The sequence below is a fragment of the Primulina eburnea genome, chromosome 15 (assembly GCF_022965805.1).
Source record: "Primulina eburnea isolate SZY01 chromosome 15, ASM2296580v1, whole genome shotgun sequence".
Classification (NCBI taxonomy): Eukaryota; Viridiplantae; Streptophyta; class Magnoliopsida; order Lamiales; family Gesneriaceae; genus Primulina; species Primulina eburnea.
In genome coordinates, this window is record NC_133115.1 from 3,112,616 (window position 1) to 3,128,877 (window position 16,262).

The window sequence follows — 16,262 nt, forward strand, 5'->3', positions numbered from 1 at the left end:
AGTTTTTGTCCAAAATAAATATTGTAAACTTTATCCCAAAAAACACATAACACTTCCTCAAATCAAAAAACTCGTCACCTTTTGAAAAATAAATAAAATAAATACATACACAAATTTACAAAATAACTTGGTTAACAAAAATTGTAAACACTAAAAACTAAATAAAAAAATATTTAGTTTTTAAATATGTAGTTACTTGTATAAACAAATATTTACCATATAACACAAAAATATGACAAATGCATATAGCGCGTGTTCCCGAAACATCGGCATATAACACAGGTGGCCAGGATTTATACCACCTGCGAAAGGCCGAGGTTGGATGGAACAAGGTTTCTCAAACCAACGCCTACAATATTTAATCATTAATATAATATTAATATTCCTTTCAAAATATATATAATATCAATAAATAGGTCTTTTGTGTGACGATCTTACAAATCTTTATCTGTGAGTGGTGTTAGATCTCTTGTGAGATGACCTCACGAATTTTTATTATGAGACAGATCAACCTTACCGATATACAATAAAAAATAATAATCTTAGCATAAAAAGTAATACTTTTCATGGATGACCCAAATAAAAGATATGTATCACAAAATACGACCCGTGACACCGTCTCACATAAGTTTTTGCCAATATTAATATTGCACATAAATATAAAAGACAAAAACTTATAAGAGACGGTCATAATAGAATATTAATATACTAAATCACACTATTTTGGTAACCATGTTCTAACAGAAAGTTAAACCCGCCCACAGATATTTCAAGAAATCTATCCAACTCTCAAATCAAACAACTGCACACCCAAAGCTTATCCACAATCAAACTTTCATCAAAATCTTTCCAATATATAAATGTGTATCTCAAAAACAAAGTATCATCAAGAATACAAATACTCAAGTGGAAATCGAAAATTTGATAGATAACTCCAATGTCTGGGATAGTGGATATGTGGACTAGTGAGCTAGCAAAGCTGAGGAACAAGAGTCAACTCGATTCCTCGAGTAGCTCGGCTCCAACTAGCCATGAGGCTGCCCCTGAGCCAGCGGTAGCTCACGGCAGCTCGGCATCTTGGCTAAACATCTTGGCTCAAGCCCTACAAGTGAAGAAGTTGCCGGCCTGGAATTGCTCGGAGGATTCGGTCTCTATGCTTGTCGACAGCTTTAGTGCTTGAACGAGGAAATTTGGTATCTTTGTCATAGTCAGTATGCTTGTAGTGCGTGACTTTAAGGCGAAGTTAAGTTTTCATATGATGAAGTAAAACGGGGATGTAAATTAAGCATTTTTCCATGTTTTTGAATAAATGCCATCTTATTATTCTGCAGTTATTTGAATGAATGGATGGATAAAAGCAAATTCTACAAGTATAATTTATCAGTAAATTAAACGAAAAGTAATAATTTAAACAGAAGGATGCAACTCCTCAAAGATGCCATTTTAACTCCATGTGTAATATTTTACAGAAGCCATTGCATGAGCTTCAATATGCGACTTTCGACAGATTTTATTCACTCTAGTTGTACAAGCAAGGATATCTACATAGATGAGCTAGGTTCCACGCTCTCTGAGGACAATTCGCTGCCACTGCCAGCGATATTATTAATCTCATCTCGCCACTTCAAAATCTCCTTACTATACCTAAGAGCTTTATCAACACTCTGAGGCTCTACTCCTGTCACCCTTGAAACAAACAGCTTTTTCCCTGTTAGAGAATTGAACAGCCTTTTGAACTTCATGGCTGTGTAATGGAAAGCCCGTTGAGGCAATGGCGGATTGTTGTTGCTGGTGAGGCTGTGAGGATGAAGACTGATAACGGGGTTAAAATCTTGAAACCATTCACAGTTTGTCAGAGGAACCTGTTCCATCTTTTCCTCTAAGAGATCGAATTTAGTGAGAATGAGAAGAAAATTTTTGTCAGCATGTGTAGGGTGAGTGACAATGGTCTCAAAGTGGTTCTTGGTCACCAACATCTTGTTTTTGCGAGTGCCACTCATGTCTTCAGAATATTCAGCGTAGTCTGTCAAGGAAACACAGTAGATTACAAGGTCTATGTCTTCAAACATCTCTAGCCATTTGCAGTTTTCCCCGAGGTTACTTGCATGAACTCGAATTAGTTGGTAGCTGCACGAATAAAAGATGAACAACAACACGAACATTTAGTTATATGTGGAAGTTCTTTATAATCTGAGTGTTTGTTGTTGTATGAAAAACTATAATTGTCAATAACTGTATAATTTAAATCTTTTAAACATTCTAAAAAAAATACAATGTTGGTTGTCATATCAAGTGTAAGACCAAACTTCTAACATTTTATCAGAAACCATAGTTTAAAGGAGAACTAACGGTCCAAGATTAGAGAACTGACCTCGTGCAGGGATCGTTCTGATCTAAAGTTTCCATGTACTCGTCTTGGGACGACTTTGGAAATGAAAATTCCATGGACACGACCCCATTAGAAGCAGTGATGCCTTCCGCGTGCAACATATCCATTTCGGAAGGCTCGTAGTCAACTCGTGAAAATTCCACAGCCTTTTTTGAAGGAAAAGAAAAACTATTCTCAAGAATTGAATATATGCAAATGACACCACCTCGTAGCAAAAGTTCAAGCAGTTATATTTACCCGATCTAAGAAATAATTAGCCACTGTGGGCAGCATATGAAGTTCATTTTTTCGCCTATAAGTTGCTTGAAATGCTTTATCCTTCCACAACTCTGCAACTAAGGGAGAATACTCTCGAGTAGCAGCTGGGAATATGACCTCCAAGTTGCCCGCCATCACAACTTTGAGCAGCCAACTTGCAAACCCCTTCAGTTTCGGACTAAGTGAATAAATGTTTTTTCCAACAACCTTGTCTGAGATCTCTGTCACAGATAAATTATTTTCAGAAACTGAAGCCAAATACAACCATCCATGTTTCAATCTTTTTAAGTTATACCAAGCTTAGAAAGAAATACTTACTGTTATTTCAAAAAAAGAAAGTTATAGTCAATGGTAACGATGCAAATAAGATATTTTAAATCGTACTGCGTATCAATTAATGTGTCATACAAGCAGCCATACAGGACAACAGTGACTACTACAGGCATCCAACAATTTATTAAATAAATGTACAATGAGAATGCATGAAGGAAGTATATTTTCACATACCCGAAGGACCAGGATCACTAGCACGTTGTTTCTTTGCTTGGATTGAATATTCTTCTTCAAAAGTTTCATTGCCCTCGAGCAGAATAGCTAAATAATGGTACAAGTTTCTCTGGATCACAAACTTCATATCTTTCCTCTCATCTTCTGAGAAATGCACTTTATACACAATTTTCGCCTGGAGAAACAAATAAGCAAGCATGCTCAATCATTTGTTGTTCATTATTAGTTAAAGAATAATGAATTGAACAGAATGCTAAACAAAATCGAGATGACCAGTAATAATCGTTTCACCTCTCATAGAACGATAAAGTCTAAAGTCAAGAAACATACACACACTTGTTTTAAACAATAAAGTCTAAACTCAAGAAACAGATACATACTTGTTTGAATATGGTACTCGCTCCTGATTGATCACAACCAACAAGTAGAAGTTTATTCATCATTTTGGGTTCCAAGTTCTTTGAGTTCACTTTATCTGTTTCTTTGGTTACACCACCACTACCACCAGGTTTTGAAGAATCCGAAGGAAATGGCAAAGAGAGAGCCGAACATACGATCTTAACTCTTCTCTGAACAAGAAAATTTCGCAACATATTAATTAGCAAGGGGCTAAGATGGAGAGTAAAATAAACAGACAGAGAATTTACGACCAAATATTACAGTTTACCTTCTTCCACAAATTTCCCACCACATTGTTCATGCCTTCGAGCTGACACAACCCATCTGGTGCAACCCAAAAGTTAGTGTTCATGTCACATCTGATTCCAGCGGCCTGCAAACATTCGAGAATTTTAGTTTTCTTCCTTATATTCATGCATACAAGTATATAAACAGGAATTTTAAGCAGAGCAACCTTCAACATCCAGATCTCTGCTTTTGTGACCTCTCTATTATTTATCAGCACGTTTGTATTCCCGTCGCTAGCAGTTCTCCTAATTTGATAACCAACCTCCAGTTCGGCGCTGATAATCTGGCATGGTTGCTCTCCTTCCTTTTTGATTGAAACAAAACTTTAAGTACTTACACTAAAAACGGGATATAAGTATCAGAATCTTGTCTATGAAGATTAGTACTCACCCTTCCCCAGAATCCAGACACTCTATCATACCAATATTTTCCTGGTCTAAGATTCTTTGGAGGATTCGGGCAGTTCTGCAACAGAACCAACTCTTCCATAGATAGATGTTTTTCATTTACACAAATAAGATGTGATGGAAGCTGATTCACCTCACATGCTTTCTCAGAACTCATAATTTGCTTAAGAGCATCATTTGTTAGAATGCTTTTCAGCATTCTCGAGCATTTCCCGAGTGAATTGCGTTTTGACTCATCGATACGATAACCGATACAAGATACACATTTTCTTCCCTCAGGCATAGATCCCATTGCTCTAATCACACACTTGCTACAATACTTCGAGCCACAAACGATGCAAACTTCTTTCTCTGCAAAACGGTTCCTTTTATGACACCGATGACACAACCCTTTCGGCCCATCATCTGAAATAACTGGCTTCTCTGGGAACTTTACGAATTCATCATGATCGCTCTCTTCAGTTGCAACATCACTTGATGATAAATCACGAAAAGTGACTACCGTTGTCCTATTCCCTTGTCCAGTGGTTTCATCCACACAATCTTCCTCGCCTTCACAAGATTCAGCTTCTGATGAAAGTTCTTGCGACTTCGATGTCAATCTCCTTGAATCAGGAATGGTAGGGTGCAAACAATTCTCATGTGATATACTGGCCCAACTATCATCATAGAAGTCTTCAACATCAGAATCTCCCGAAAACATATTCGAATCATCATGGCCATCCAAAAATCCCGTGGTACCCGAAGTACTTGCACTAGGATCTCTATACAAAACATCAGGTGTGGGTGGACTAACACCTAACGCATCTTCTCTGCAAGAACCATCCTCCGATTTTCTCGTATAAACTTCATCAGGACTCAAGATTTCACTAGTAACTAACACCGAGCCATTGGTTCCAACTTCAAGACCTGATTTCAAGTCATGTGATGATTTCTTCCCACTTCTAACTATTGGTTGAATTACTGGTAAGGACAAATTACTAAATATCACAGCCTTAGCAGCCACGGAAGCAGTCGGAATCTGATGAATGTCGACTGGAACTACGCGGGGAATTTCATGGCTGATTGGAGGACCAGTGTACTCCATGGCAAAGGAGTATTCCACACTATACTCATCATCATGATCCTCACTTTTTGTTGTTGATGAACCGGGCAAAATTCTCCTTAAAACACTCGTCATGATCTTAACTAAAATTATCCCTAATCTTCAAAATTGTTTATTCCTTATATTCTTGACCTCAAATCAAGAAACAAATCATGGGTTTCAACACCTGGGCCATTTAAAGAAACCCCTTTTTACGTATAATGGGTACAAACAATGAAAATAAAAACGAACTATTTATCGTTAAATCACTTTTCATGAAATGGATAGCTGAAAACAAAATCTCGAATACTGTTATTAAGATGGTGTTGAAGTTCTTGGAAATACAGGTGGTCTGATAACAAGAAGGAGACTTTTTACACCTTCGGGATTCACCGCTGAAGACTTGAACGACCAATTCTTTCTTTGATCAAATTCTCAAAGACTCCACTGTTAGTCTTGATCAACGCGCCTGATACAAATTTGACGTGAAATGCCATCTCCGTCCAAAAAATTTATTTTGATATAAATTTTATATTAAAATAGTGCGATTTCTACCCAATGACAACATTCATCTCAAGTTATTTATTTCAAATCCTACACCAAAAAAAATATTCTCGAAATATTTTTTTATCTCCAACTCATTTACGTCAAGTATTTGTATTTACATTTATATTTGAATTATGTGTTTCAAGTTTTATTTGTATTTCAGTTATTTTTTAAAATTTATTTATGAATTATATTGTTATATTAAATTTTTTGAATTTGTATTAAAATTATATTAATTATAAATCATTAAATCAAATTATTCTTTAATTATTAATAATTAAAATAATAAATAAATATTTTAAAAATCAACAATTATTATTTTTAAATTTATATGATTAAATATCTAATTATTAAAATAATAAAATAAATATTATACTATAATATTTATAATTTTTAATACAAATATTTATAATAAATGCAAATAAAAAAAAAAGAAACAAACCTCTACGTCAAATTGGGGCAGAGTTCTCCCCTAATTTGACGCAGAGGAGTGGAGCTGCACTATTTTGCCATTGGAAGAAGAAAGACTGCACTAATAATGGGAAGAGTGAATTTCATGTGAGACCGTCTCACGGATCATAATTTGTGAGACGGGTCAACCATACTCATATTCCCAAATAAGAGATCTGTATCACAAATACGACCCGTGAGACCGTCTCACACAAGTTTTTGCCTAATGAGAAAGAGGCGACATTCAGTTTATGGTCTTAATAGTTAAAAAAAGGGAGAATTTTCTTTCAGTACCCGTTTGACCCTTTTCTTTCCTTCAACTACCTCCTATGTTTCAATTCCCCAAATTACCCCTCAACTATATTTTTGAAGAATTGATTTTTCTTTTAAAATAATGGTCCATCATGCTTCCGTAAATTAAATTAAATCTTATACCTTTTTGACCGGAGTACCACCGGGTTATATCCACCGTATTTTACAGACTGCTCCTCACAGCCTAACCACGCGATCGCAACCGATGGTTACTGACGCAGATTCTTTCAGCAGCACTTGGCACAACCTTAATTCGTTTCCTACCTTAAGGTGTACAGTATAAAATAAAATTTTGAAAATAATACATGAGAGGGGCTAAGAGCAAAAGATCTCTTTATTCAAACACAGAACATTTATTAATACATAGTAACCTCCTGTAGAGGAGGAGAAACTTGTTTAGCTACTAATAGTAGCTGAAACTACTACACACATAAACTTGAAAATATTACAAATGGTTTGAAGAAAAATGAAGAGGATGCCTTCATCTTCCTTCTGCATCCTTATTTATAGAAGGCTCCTTCGGATTTGAAACTCAAACTTCAAATCTTCATTAGCCTTTACAGCTTGCTTGGGGACCATATAGTGGTTGAGTGGTCCCTTCATGACTTGTCTTTTTCTAGATTATTAATCTAGACATCAGTTTCTCATCTTCTTTTATCTCTTGAAGATACCATTGGCGATGAGTTTGGAAAATATCAGCTGAGATCTCTTTTCCATCTTCTTGGTTCATTTGAATTATAGATTTCAGAGCTTCAGCTTGTTTCCTCTTGTGTGTTAATCTCCTTTTCAAAACTTTCAAATATGCACGATACATTTTCAAGTTTTGATTCTGGTTTTTTAACTGGTTCCAATTCGTCCTTTATTTATATTTGTAATTTGGGTCCAGTTGTCCTGTTTTTCTTTATTGGATTCCTTTTAGTTTTGGTATCCAATGTTCTCTTGTCTTTTCCACTTTATTATTAGTGGTTAACGAGTCACCTACCACTTATTATTGGTGGTCCTTGTTTTTCCACTCACATGAATTTTCACATGGTGGTCCTGCTTTTCTTAGTTGGATGCTCACATGTTCCCTTTAACTTTGTCGAGGAATCTTTGGCTTTCGGTTTCCTCGAGGAAAACGTGAATGTAGTCCATCTCCACTAGTACTTCTATCGGTAAAGTGTTTCCGATCAGATCTCGGCTTGAATCCTTTACCGAATTCTGGTTCCTTCTGGTTTTGGCATTCTGGACAGATGTTTTCAGACCATCTTCCTACATGTTCCATATTACAGAATTTCCGACGAGTTTCTTTACTTACCGGCAGCTTGCTGTTCCACAAAATATTTCTCTTTTTCTCGAATAAATCTTCTGCAAAACTTGTTGTTTTTCCTGTCATGGTATTTAACAGGAATGATCCGTTCACTGAATGATTATAGAATTTGAACGGAAACTTTACTTTGTCCATCTCAGTGAGACAGACCCATAAATCCCAAGCTCTTCTGGTAGACATATCATCTTCAGAAATTGAAGCAACCAGGGGTGTTTCTTCTGTTGGAGGGTCCTTGATAAATTTTTGAACATTTGTATCCGGCCTCCTTAACTTAATGAAATGAAAGGCTTCATGGGAGCCTTTTCCTGCAGGTTCTGGTGCTGCACTAAAGAAGTATAGCTCCAAAACATCTCCTCTGGACAAATAATCATTATTCGCCCAAGTTTCGTGAACAGCTTTCTGGATCCACTTTGGTAAACATTATATTTCCGGAAAGCTGGGTGATGTAGTATAAACTGAGGCAAGAGCCCCGAATTCATACCATGCTTTGACCTCCTTTGGATATGAATTTTGTTTCATCCATACCCTTGGATATTTTCCTGAAACATCAACCCTATTTGTAGCTGGGTTAATGCCAATTCTTGTTTTTAATTTCTCCCAGTTCTGTTGGTAGACCTGAAATAGAGAAATTGTTGATTCGTTAGTACCAACCTTAGATTTGCCTTTGTCAATACGAGGCCTAATGTTGATCTCTCCCTCTTCAATCCCCGAGGTGAAGGGTTGACTTGATGACTCAAGATAAGGATCAGGAGTCTCAATTTTTGTTTCAGCCGACTCATCTCGTGATGATCCCGACTTAACACTTGTGCAAGGGGTATTTGAATCCTCCGCTACAGGTATAGAGTCCTGTACTCGAAAACTCTCCATTTGGGAAACCAATGGCTTCTCAATGCCTTGGAGGATAGGCCTTTGCATTACAGACCATAACTGAGTATATGCCTGTAAACATCTTGTAATTCGATCAGAGACAATTCTCTTATTAGCTTGTTGTAGCCTTCCCGCAATTCCTGCGTTAACGGCCAACTTGTTAAACTCGGTTTGAAGCATTTCAAGGTGTTCCCTCAAATGCCTCTGCATCTTGATAATAGCATCTATGTCAATGCTGTCCATCTCTTGTTATCTGCAAGAATATTTTCATGAGATTTAATTATCACAATATCAAAAATATAATTTTGACATAGTGCTTGCCATCGTAATAATCTAGCCTTCTCAGGTTTAGACTCAATTCTATTCCTTAAAAAAGCTTTAACTTGTGTGTTATCAACTTTCAAAGTGAATTTCTTTGCAAGTAGAAATAATGGCCATTTTTCAAAAGCCCTCTTTACTGCATAAAATTCCTTTTCGTTGATATGTCATCTTATGGCTTCTGCATCTGAGAATAACTCACTACAATATCTGCATGGTTGTTCTCCTTCTGGTGTGAGCTTAGTAAGAACTGCTGCCCACCAATGATCACTAGTATCGGTATACAATACCAGATCATCTTCATCTTGAGGAATAGCCATTTTCGGAAGATTTTTGCAAACCTCCTTTAAATGGATAAGTCCTTTTGTGTATTTGTCTGTCCATATAAATTTAGCCTCTTTTTTCAACAATGGACTGAACACTTTCCTGTGTTTTACTAGGTTTTTGATAAACATCCCAGCAAAATTAACAACTCCCAAAAAACTTTGAAGTTGTTTCTTGTCTTTGAGACTTTCTGGAAAATTCCGCACTTTTTCGACTATGTGGTCTTGCAGAATTATTCCTGACTCATCGATTTCAATTCCAAGGAATTCAATCTTTCTTGTAGCAATGACTGCTTTCTTTTCAGATAAAACCAGTCTTTCTTTCTTGCAAATATTGGAGAATATCTCCAAATGCTTGACATGTTCATTCATATCTTTGGATGCTATTAAAACATCATCAATACAAACAAACATAAACTTAAAATAATCTTTGAAAAGATTATCCATTTTCCTTTGAAATATATGTGGTGAATTAGCCAATCCCATTGGTAATATCTCCCAGATATAATGTCCTTGAGGTGTAGAGAAAGCTGTGAATTTCTTGTTTTTTTCCTGCATCCGAATCTGATAGAATCCGGACTTGCAATCGAATTTAGAGAATATCTTGGCATTGCGAATGCAACTTATCAAGTGTTCTCTACTAGGTATAAAATACCCATCAAACTCCAGAATTTTATTAATTTCTAGGTAATTAATAACCAATCTGGGTTTTCCTCGTTTAATCTCACCATGATTTCTTACCAGAAAACCTGGACTGCTATATGGTGACATACCTGCTTTGATTAAACCAAGGTCCAAATGTTCCTTGATTATAATCTGCATATCCCTTTGATCAATGATGTTCATTGGGATAGGTTTACAACGGACAAATTCATACTCTTTGCCTTCTTTGATCTTAAGGCAAGCCTTGAGTTGATTTCTGTCCCACCATGCCAAGGGATCTTCATTGTAATTTTCTTTGATCCTCTTCTTGACATCTTCCAATGATACCTTAGATTCGAACTCTACTTCATTTGTATGTAGAGTTATCTTAAGGCATTCTATATCTTCTGGTTGGAGTTCTTTATCTGCTCTCAACTGGAGCATTGTTTCTCCAAACCGTCTTGAATCCTTCATTTTTGGGTTCAGAAGTTTTCCTGAATCACCACGCTTGCTGCGAAACTGGATCGGTAATTTTCTGTAAAATGCCTCTCGAAGTCTCTGGACTATGATTTTGTGAGCACATGGTGTTGTGAACACTAATCTTCTAGTCTCATTTTCTTGTGTATAGGACTTGAACATTTGTAGGAAATTATTTCCTAATAATATGTCAGCTCATGTATCATGAAAATAAATTGGTGGTGTCTTTACCTTGTACCAAGGTGTTTGTCCAGCACCTCCAATCATAATTTCAGTCATCTTAATCCCTTTACATAAGATTAAGATTCTTCTGGAAAAATCTCTTCCAGCAATCTTGGATAACTCTTCTTCCAAATTATTTGGAAAAACTCCTCGTTTTGCTGTACATATTCCAGCACCTGAATCAATATATGCAGCAAAGTATTCTGCCTTATATTGTTCATACAACATTCCTACTGGAATGTATATGGAGAATGGACTTGTGGTCATTGGATTTTCCACATTTTATCCTCTGCCATAAACTCCATTCCATACTCTAGACGTTTCCAAGGTTTGTGTTCCTCGAGAAACTCTAGTCCAAGAATCAGTCGATCTGATTCTTTTCCTGGAATTCCTTGAATATGGACTTCCAATTCTCCGATATTAATCAGTCCTTGGTAAGTTCCTATCGTAGGTTGTTCCAAATAGTATATTGAATTACAAGGAAATTGATTCCTTTGCTTTGTAATGTCAAATACTATTTCTACCTCCTTCCACCCTTCTGGGCATCTAAGCTTTCATATTGTAGAAAAACTTTTCAACTCCTGTTGGGTTTCTAGGATAGGCTTTTTATCCCATCTATAGCTTGTAATTCTATCTCCTTGAAAAGATAGTCTTCTTGATTCCAATCTAAGACTTTGATTTCCTTGTAGAATCGGTTTGTCTTGGATCTGGATATCTGTTTCCTGTATTAAGGGAAACTCGACTCTTTCTGGATAAATTGCCTGAGCAACTTTTCCGAATATCTCAGGAATCTCCATAAACTCATTTCTAATAAACAATTCAGAATGATGTGTATTAGATAGAGCATATGAAATTTGATAGGTAATAGAATATGGCCTATTACCTTCTTTCATCAGCCTTTTTTCCTTGAAGTTTTGATGCAATGTCAAGGCTCGGCTAAAATCTCGATCTGCCAGGTTGTAGGCTATCCTTGGATAGATTACTCCTACAATCTTTCCTGCACAGAGATTTCCTGATATTGTTCCCAGTACTGAATCTTGTAGATTCCCCATTCTTTTATCGCAAATAGCAATATCAATAGGTGAATCTATCCCTTCTTTGAAAGTAGCCTTTATCATAATTTGGATTGCTCCGATATGAATCCAGGACATAGTCATTGCTACTTCTATCTTGAGTTTTTGTAATTCCTCCTTGATTTCTTCGGAAGGAATTAACTGCATCTCCATTCTATTTCCTGTAAGTTCCATTGTGATTGTCATTTCCCTTCTAGACACTTTATAGATTAGATGATGCTTTCTGTTTCTTAGGCCAAGACTTCCTAAGAACTTCTCTACCTGCCCTGCAGAGAAACCTTGATATCTCTGTAGACTTGGATTTTCTCTCATGATTCTTTGAACTATGTTATGAGATATTGTTGTCTGGCTGAAAAACCCAGACAGATCTTCATGTGTTTCGTGTCGAAACACCTCGTCTTCAGTCAGATTCCGATTCTGTTCCATCAGATTCTTCCTGACTTAAGACTTCTTCTTCTTCATATATACTTTCATCTGAGGCGATGTCCTCAAATCGGTATACTTGAATAAGATCTTGGTAGTAAACTGCTTCTTCAATATTCGGGGTAGGATCGAAGCGTTTAATACCTCTTTTTTCATTTTCTGGACAGTTGGTCGAGATATGACCTCTTGCTCCACATGTCCAGCAATTGCAATCCTTGAAACTTTCATTGGCTCGAGTATGAGCTCTTCTGAAAGTTTTCTTCGTAGGTGTTCTTCCTGTGCTTCGAGATGTATTCGATGCTTGGGATGATATCCTACTCCTTGATGGTCCGCTTCTTTGTCCAGCTTTATAAGATCTGGCTTTCTGTCTAGACCATATAGTTCTTGGTTTCCAAGAACTTCTTCCACTTCGTGCATAAGGATGAGTTCTAAAACTTTTCCTTTTATGCTTCTGTGGTTTACTTCCAATAATTGTTGGAAGATCATTTTCTTTACAACACAAAGGATTTATTTTGTTGATACCCCTTAAGCGTTTGTAATTCTTTTGTAATGCTGCCATATGGCACCATTCTGCCAATTTTCCTTTAAGGAAAGAGGCTCTTCTTGCCAACGTATCTGGATTACCAGGTACGTATTCCCTTATTAGGGATGGCAATTTCCCCCGCGGGTTTGGGGCCCCACGGGGAAAACCCGAAACGGGGATAGGGATCCTCGATTTTTTCGGGTTTGGGTTCGGGTTCGGGGATTTTTTTAAATCCCCGATGTAGTTCGGGGCGGGTATGGGATTACTATCCCCATCCCCGAAATCTCCGAACCCGCCCCGAAAATATATTATCAATAATAAAATAATAGTATTATTAGTATTAATAATATAATTTTTAAAATATTAATAATATTATTATTGTTGATATTGATATTAATATTAATATTAAAATTATATCAAATAATAATATATAATAATAAGTTTTGGTTTGAGAAAATATCTGAATCCGTCATCGTCTTACCATATTATTATTTTTGAAATGGGGATGGGGACGGGGATGGTAAGTTGATCCCCGAAGTTTCGGGTTTGGGGATTCCCCGAACCCGAAAAAACGGGGATGGGGGCGGGGATGGGGGTGGGGATGGCATTCGGGGATGGGGATGGGAATGGCAAACCCGCCCCCGCCCCGGCCCATTGCCATCCCTATCCCTTATGAGCATTTCTCTCCAAGGGCTTGGCATTTTTGCGAAGAAAAGTTGCATAGCTATATCTTCTTCGACTCCTGAACTCCATCTATATTTAGTGAATAACATAATGTATTCATCTACTAAACATATATCATGTAGTTCAAGACTATACAGAGCTTGAGTGTATTTCTTCTTCTTCTCTGTATCTTGACTATTGAAATAGTCTACCCCTATAAAATGTGCTTTAAATAGGGTAGCCATTTTTCCAGCGATCTCACTAAGAGATTCTCCAGCTAGGACTGACTCCTTCATGTCTAATGAAGTCATTTCCCAAGCAATTTTCACTGATCTCATCAGACTCATTTCCAACAGTTTAATGAATCCTTCTTTATTAAGATCGAGTGTTCCTGCTGCAATTCTCATAGCAGATGTCCAATCATCTATGAGATCTTCTCTGTTTTTGATCCCCATAAGGATGTATATGATCCAAAACAGTTTTTCCATAGGGTGTTTGGTGCAAAGGAATTTGATTTCTCCTTGCCCTTGTCCCTGCTGGGTGTGATCCTCCACCAGTATGGAAATCAGATTGAGATTCTCTCATGTTTACATTCTGAGATCCCACACTTTCCCTTGGTGGTTCTTGTGTCGATGACCAGGTTATAGCAGGTGGTGTTTCACCTACTGCTGTGTTCATCTTTAGATCTACTACTTTGAGATTTGCGAAAGATTCCGCAAGCTCTTGTAGATCCTCTAAACCAATCCTTTCTAAAGTTGTCATCAGATAAATTTCTTTTCTGAGACAGACTTGATTAGATTGATCATCTTTTCTTCTTCAGTCAAAGGTTTTAACACCACTCTGGCCTTCCCTTGTTGATGTAACAAAGGTTCAGTACCAAAGGATGGTGGTAACCAACCTCCTGAAGTTCGTCTACCAGAACTGGGTTGTTGTTCCAGTTTCTGAATTCTTGTTTGAATATCCTTTAATATTCCAAGAATTTCTTCCTGGGTTTCAAGGATTTTCTCAACTCGTTGTGGTACAAAATATAGCATATTGCCATAATTTTGTACTGTCTTCTGAATTTCTCTAAGATCTGAAGAGAGCTTAGAGGAGTCTGGAACTATCTCCAGAAACTTATTATTTTGAATCATAAGTTTACCTGAGCTTTTACCTGAGGGTGCAGTAGCTTCCCTTTCTGTTTCTGATATCTAACAATAGTTAGATAATCTTGTTTATATTCCAAAATATTGGAATATCCCTTGTAAATTATTTTTCTCGAACCGTAGTTCGGATTCATAATTTTTTCAAAATTCTCCTTCTCATACAATTAGTCACTAGTAATAATAAAATTTGTCTTTGAAATAAATCAACCTTAGGCTCTGATACCATTTTGGGAGGCGTGGGAATCAATTAATCAATCAAAAATTCATATAGAATAAAAGGGTAAATTTGGTATATAAAAGTCTTTTCTCTCTCCAGGGAGCTAGGCTTAAAATTAGTTTCAATTGGGGACTGACCACCAATTCCCCCTTAAAAAAAATCAATATCATTTTATAAAAGACGTGGAAATTACGAACAATAAATTCTTGACTGAGTTGACTTTGTAAGAGCATCTCCAACCCAACTCCAAAATGGAGTATTCCTTCATTATAGAGCATCAATTCTCCTCCAACACATCTTCATTCCTCTACTCCATTTTAGAGGAAGGAATAGTAATCCTCTAAAAATGGAGTATAACTTGTTCAAATAGAGGAGGCAAATGGAGGATTGCTTAATTACAAAATTGCCATAATGAAAATTGCAATATAACCTTTGTAGTTTTATCAAATTTTTTGGCCAATTTTTTAATTCAATCCACGTCATTCAAATATCCTTTGCATCTAAATATTCACCACTGCACATCATGATGTGCCACGACAATATCCAGTTACAAATTTGTAACCGGATATTGCTATTTTTTTTAAATTTTATTTTTTGGGTCGTGGTGGGTCGAGATGGGTCGAGTGTAGTGTTTTTTTTTTTTTGGTTGAGCACGACCCAAGCACGACCCAGGCGAGACCCAAGCAAAGTGAAGAGTTTGCTCAGTTTGCTCGACCCAAGATAGCTTGGGTCGAGTAGGGTATTTTTTTTTATTTTTTTTTCATTTTTATTTAATATTTATTTAATTATACATAATTATTAAACTTTTTAATTTTACATTTTAATAAAAAAATATAATACTAAATAATAGATAAAAATAATTAAAGTGGTAAAATAATTTTATTTAAATGAAAATAAAATATTAATTAAAGTAATAGTAGGACCCATAAATATTTGGTTGGTGTGAGATATTTTATTGTGAAATATGAGATATTTGAATAGAGAAATATTTGATTGATGATGTGGATTAGGGGTCCACAAATATGTGTACGAAATATCTTTATTATTGTGGATGGCCTAATAAAGTAGACAATAAAGAAACACACACAGCAATAAAGATAAACATATCACCAAAAATAAAAATAAAAACACACACAACAATAAAGATAAACACATTCTTATTTCATTGCAATCATGAGAGAACACTAGTATGGTGGAAGGTCGGACCCGGATGGTGAAGTTCCTCCGAAGAACTGTCCAAATGGTGTAGAAGTTCCGTCGGAGCCATCCCCCGTCTCCATTCTTTTTTGCCAAATTTTTGTTGTTCTTTGATCAAGTATGCACGGACTGATTCATCAACGCACATAGGGTTCATCCTTAGTATTTTGTTTTCTTCTTTAAAAGCCATTATCGCATTCCTTTGTTTCTCAACAGCAATGAG

The 16,262-nt window shown here is 36.3% G+C and overlaps 1 protein-coding gene across 1 annotated transcript; it reads right to left on the reverse strand.

Annotated features, from left to right (window-relative positions):
* Positions 1-756: 756 nt before the first annotated feature.
* LOC140814067 (extra-large guanine nucleotide-binding protein 1-like) lies at positions 757-5,819 on the reverse strand. The gene is made up of 8 exons (XM_073172926.1): positions 4,232-5,819; positions 4,008-4,145; positions 3,822-3,926; positions 3,535-3,723; positions 3,155-3,329; positions 2,627-2,868; positions 2,372-2,535; positions 757-2,127 (listed from the first exon to the last, which is right to left on the reverse strand). Exons 1-8 carry the CDS (start codon positions 5,426-5,428, stop codon positions 1,542-1,544), a joined length of 2,796 nt encoding a protein of 931 aa, XP_073029027.1. The 5' UTR covers positions 5,429-5,819; the 3' UTR covers positions 757-1,541.
* Positions 5,820-16,262: the final 10,443 nt, after the last annotated feature.

Bases quoted from the DNA above. Each gene is read 5' to 3' on its own strand.
- LOC140814067 (XM_073172926.1), bottom strand. From the start codon at position 5,428: ATGACGAGTGTTTTAAGGAGAATTTTGCCCGGTTCATCAACAACAAAA. The intron at 3,927-4,007 runs GTTGCTCTGCTT...GAATGTTTGCAG, and splicing joins CAGAGATCTGGATGTTGAAG to GCCGCTGGAATCAGATGTGA. The intron at 2,869-3,154 runs GTATGTGAAAAT...TATCTGTGACAG, and splicing joins TAGTGATCCTGGTCCTTCGG to AGATCTCAGACAAGGTTGTT.